The sequence below is a fragment of the Chaetura pelagica genome, unplaced genomic scaffold (assembly GCF_000747805.2).
Source record: "Chaetura pelagica isolate M959 unplaced genomic scaffold, ChaPel_1.0 scaffold676, whole genome shotgun sequence".
In the NCBI taxonomy this organism is placed as follows: Eukaryota; Metazoa; Chordata; class Aves; order Apodiformes; family Apodidae; genus Chaetura; species Chaetura pelagica.
The window spans coordinates 969,070-973,812 of record NW_009953724.1 but is presented as its reverse complement, the minus strand read 5'-3'; the positions used below and the strand labels follow the sequence as shown (position 1 = coordinate 973,812).

General features: G+C 49.9%; 2 protein-coding genes across 2 annotated transcripts in view; one reads left to right on the top strand and one right to left on the bottom strand.

Annotated features, from left to right (window-relative positions):
- TCEB3 (transcription elongation factor B (SIII), polypeptide 3 (110kDa, elongin A)) overlaps window positions 1-1,543 on the bottom strand; it is an 8,579-nt gene extending 7,036 nt beyond the window's left edge. Inside the window, exons 1-2 of the mRNA XM_010000630.1 lie at window positions 1,526-1,543; window positions 274-330 (exon numbers count right to left, since the gene is read on the bottom strand). Of these exons, the coding sequence (XP_009998932.1) occupies window positions 274-330; window positions 1,526-1,543 (75 nt within the window). The remainder of the gene's footprint in view (window positions 1-273; window positions 331-1,525) is intronic.
- A 1,592-nt stretch (window positions 1,544-3,135) lies between these two features.
- The window catches only part of LOC104391362 (circumsporozoite protein-like), a 2,824-nt gene continuing 1,216 nt past the window's right edge, over window positions 3,136-4,743 (top strand). The window contains exon 1 of the mRNA XM_010000629.1: window positions 3,136-3,199. Coding sequence (XP_009998931.1) covers window positions 3,136-3,199 — 64 coding nt within the window. The remainder of the gene's footprint in view (window positions 3,200-4,743) is intronic.

The following is a 4,743-nucleotide window of genomic DNA, read 5'->3' as shown; positions in this document are numbered from 1 at the left end:
TAAGAACCTCTCTGATCCTCGTCTCTCAGTCAAGCATTAAGCTCCTGGAAGAACTGAGGCTGACAACTGTCCTCCATGGCTTCACACTTGCTCTGAAACACTCCTTCCCATGCCTGGAGTCTCCAGAACTTTATCACAATTGTTCCCATGACACCAGGGTGTAGCAGGTGGCTGAGGCAACACGCCCCATTCTAAGGAAAGCAGCATTTCTGCACCAAACATCCTGTGAATTGACAGACACGTTGAAAGTGTGAGAGATTTCACAGCTCTTACCACAAGAATGTCAACTGTGATGGGCAACTCAGACAGCCTCTTCAGACTTTTCAGCAGCTGCAGAGAGAAGGGAAGAGACTTGTCATACTGAACCACATACTGTGATTAGAAAGGAAAAAAAAATACCTCCACTGCATGAGAGGTTTTTAGAAAGATCCAAGTGGCAGAAGCTGCTATCTTGCTCCAAATTCACCTCCTGAGAAGCTGAACACAAGGGCCAACTGTAAAGAAATTACTGCCTCCTCACCTGCAAGGGCTCATCTGAAGATCTTAAAATGTACTCAAATATTAATGCTTTCTCCACACAAGACTGCAGCTTATCTTATCAAGGACTCAGAAGCTTGTGGCTCTCAGAAAGTGGTGCTGAGAATTACATCTATTAAGAGTCCTCTCTGAAATTCTGCAATCTAGGTCATGGAATTGTCAGAGTTGGAAGGGACTTCTAGAGATCATCTAGTCCAGCTCACCCACTAAAGCAGGATTGCCCAGAGCACATTACTCAGGACTGCATCCAGGGGGGTCTTGAGTATCTCCAGAGAAGGGGAAGGAAGCATCTCTCCAGAGATGCTGAGGGAAGATTTCTAGATACTCTTACAGATCTAAGAGGGAACCTGTATCTCCCCTGCAGACCCTCCACTATGCCAAGGCTGCTGACAGTCTGTGTCCTCAGTCTGTGCTAAAAAGGCAGCTGATCCCTTCCAAACCCCTGCCTCTCATCCCACTCTTTTCCCTTCATTATATACCAGTGGAAAACACAGATGCACTGCCAGGCTGCCCCACTGGCCAGGGAGGGCAGAGGAGACCCCTCCGACCTACACCCGGGCCAGGGGCAGCAGGTGAAGGGGACAAACTTTTACCTCTGCCACCCAGGTGGTTCAGGACATGACTGCAGAGATATCTTCCCACTTTTTAGTGACAGCACACAGCAGCACATCCCTAACAGCCCTGCTGGTTACACCCCACAGCTCAGCTGCAGGCACAGAGCAGCCTGCTCAGTGTTCCTGCAGCACAGCCCCGTGCAGCCCAGGCTGGGTCCAGCAGGGCTGTGGGTCCTGCAGGGCTCGGGGGGGGTCCTGCAGGGCTGTGCTGCATGCCCTGCAAAGGGCTGTCCCTGATCCAGAAGATCTGCTCTTTAAAGCACTGTGCTCATGCTCAGATTAGCAGTTGGCCTAAGCCACTCCAGTCACCCCCATGCAAGGATCAAAGTGGTTTAGAGGTTTCATTCCTTTTGAAGGAAATCAGTTCTTTTCACCTGTTTGAAGTGTGCCATTCCTTTCAGAGATATATACTCCTTGACACAGAGGTGAAGGGTTCATTTAGCTTAAGCAGAAGCCCAGGACAGGTCCTGTTCACCAGAAACCACTGCCCTATCTCTTTTACCTTTAGGACTTCCTTGCTGTGGCCAAAGGTTTAGGTGCTCTTGTTTTAGAAGAGTGAAACACTGATTTAGAAGAGTTTAACTGTGTTTCAGCAGTCCTGACCTGGGATGCTGAGGGGATGCAGTAGTTCCAGCTGTGCTGTAATCACAGCTAACCAGGCCTAGTTTGACAAGCCCTCAAACTAGAAGCAGCAGAGGTAGAGACACAGCCCATCTCTGCTGCCTTCCCTCCAACTGCCACCACAAGGCCTGGCACAGTTCAGGGGTCAGGATTCCTCCAGGAAAGCCAAGATCCTTCTGGCATCAAAATCATAGGGGTTTGGACTAGTGTGCATGAAAGGCCTGTTAGGAAGGGGACAGGAAGGAAGAGGAAGAAGGATGGATCTTGTCCTAGATAGGAAAACAAAGTAAAATGGGGCACTATCAAACAATAGTATCTCTGTAAGCTGATTACCTGCCTAGAGAGGTTATTTCAGAGCTTACAAAATCTCCTTGTGAGAGTAAGAACCAAAGGAAATTCTTTACAGCATCCTTAAAGCTGCTGGATCTTTTTCTATCTACACCCTCCTGCAGCATCTCCAACAGTTCTTCTTGCTCCTCAACAATTTGCTGCCTTCAGGGCTGAATTCCAAGAAGAAAAGCACTATTCTCAGCAGGGCTTATCTCAGGGTTTTGTATCACCAGTGGAAGTGTGGTTTGAGACCAGGGGACCCATTTGATCCAGAAGATGTCTTGGGGGGAACTGGCTTGTTCCACACCCACTGCAGTCAATGGCTGGAAAGCTCCACACATCTTAAAAATAAAATAAATCAAGAGCTGTCTTTCTGAGAGGCCACCACACACATACCTTGGCCTACGTGCCACGTTACCAAGCTTTTACACCTCCATGTTAATTCGAAAGGTTAACACAGGCTGAGTTCAGCAGCCCAGCCAAGTTGTAAATCTCCAAGTGACACTGTCAGGAAATGAGGCATTTTTGTTACCCACAACATCAGTAATGTCCTTATCTGACAACTCAAGATACCAAAACCTGTCGTGATTGACACTGTCCAAGCAGCAAACAGCCTGGCAGTGTCCAAGTAGGGATATATCTGGGAGCTGTGTCCATCCAGCACAGCAAAACCTCTGTGGTCTACACGCATGAGACACCTCCAATGCCATGAGGCTTAACAACTTGTACTGATCTGGATTTCCTATGGAAACGAGTCCACCCCACTGCCTTCAGCTGGAATCAGCCAAGCAGACCCAAATATTGCAGCTCATCTCAGAAATAACCCAGATTTTACAAGTCCTGTGAGAAAAGGGCAGCCAGGGAGAAGACAGAAAGCACAGGGCTTGTATCTTGCTAGACACCAGATGAAACCCATATGAGAAAGCTCCTCTAAAACACCCCAGCACAGAGTTAAGAGTTTCAATAGATCGGCCACAAGACACAGACCATAAAAACTTAACTTAGTTCCAGCTCCCATCAAGTTTTGTTTAACATGGGTGGATTGTTTTCTTTTTCTAAAAGTACCCAGCCAGGTCATGACGATGCTAATGACCCAGGTTAGTATCAAATTACTACAGCACAGCCTGGCCCCTCCTCTCCCTGAAGATGCTCTTGTTCCTGTTTCCTTTACCCTCTTTCTTCCTTCATTCCTGCAGCAGAGTTTGTACCATCTCAGTTGGGGAAAAAAAACCCAAAACACCCAACAAAAAAAAAGACTGTTTCCAAATCCTTACAGCAGTGTCCAAAGTTTTACTCACAGGGTTCTGTGCCAGCAGCCTGATTTTCACCCAAAACCAATATTCGTATTCCAAGCCCTTCAGTAAAACGAGTTGTACACGATACTGGGCAAATATTAGTCTTTCGTATCACTGATAAATATGTATGAAAAGGACAAGGCAAGAACAGCAACGACTGGAAATGGTGTCAAGTGTGGGTGGCACCCAGAGGTGCCCCGGGTTGGTCTTGCGGGCAGGATAAAGCTGTAGCAGCTGCAGAATGTGGTGGAAACATTATTGCAGAGGAGCCCAAAGTCATTGAAATAGAAAGGTGCCCAGAAGATACATCCAGACAAATGAACAGCAACTAAATTCACGCCTAGAAACACTAACTCTGCCGATGATCCAGTTGAAACTGTATCAGAAAGAAGAGGTCACAGGAGCTTTCGGCTGGGAAAGGGAAAAAGTTCCCTGTCCTGATAGCTGGAGAAGGCTGCCCACCTGTCCCTGCCCTTGCAAAACTGCACAGGATCAACAGAGAAAGGGAGAATTTTTAACACCACGAGGTTACTGGGGGAAGAGTCAGGCTGTGCAAATAGTGCCCGGAGACTTTTACAGCACCCAAGAAACACAGACCAGCAGTTACTGCCCTGAGCTGGCAGCAGGGTCGAGAGACAGGAGCACTAATTCTCTGTGCATGTGAGTCCATGTTTGACGTCTTGTCAGTGCCCTGGAACCCAAAACTCCCTGGGATTGGCTCCTCAGCGGATCCTCTGCTCCATTTTGGGACCCCAACGTTTAAACCCTGCTGTGGTTGGGGCTGAGAGGGGGAGGAAAGGAACCAGCCCCCCCATCGCTTTGCACCCACCATCCCACAGGGGCAGCACCTGGGGATCCATCCTTCCTCCTGGACGGTGGGAGGGCTTGGAAAACAAGTGGTTCTGCAGGTGTTTGCCTCAGCTAAATCAGCAGGGAGGCCACGCAGCCCTCACTGTGACATGAATGACACGGAACACGAACCCAACAGCTGCAAACAGCCCCGGCAGACCCTGCCCCTGTAGAACACAACACCCTAGGGCAGGGGGTCACAGCTCGGGCTGGGGCTCCAGCCTCATCCCAACCTGCGTGGGAGGTGGGTGGGAAGGGGGGACCCACGCGGGGCCGACACGGGAACTCGGCAACTTCTCGCCCCGACCCCAACTCCCCGGGCTCCCGGCTCAGGGCCAGAAGTCGCCGAGTTGTCAGGCGGCGGTTCCGGGAGGGTGAACTTGTCCGTCATCCCAACCCTTCCCTGTCACCCCCTTCCTCACCCCGGATCCGCCACCGCGAACACGTCACCGGAGCAAAACTCTTCCGCCAACTCCTCCCGTTGCTCCCTCAGCCCC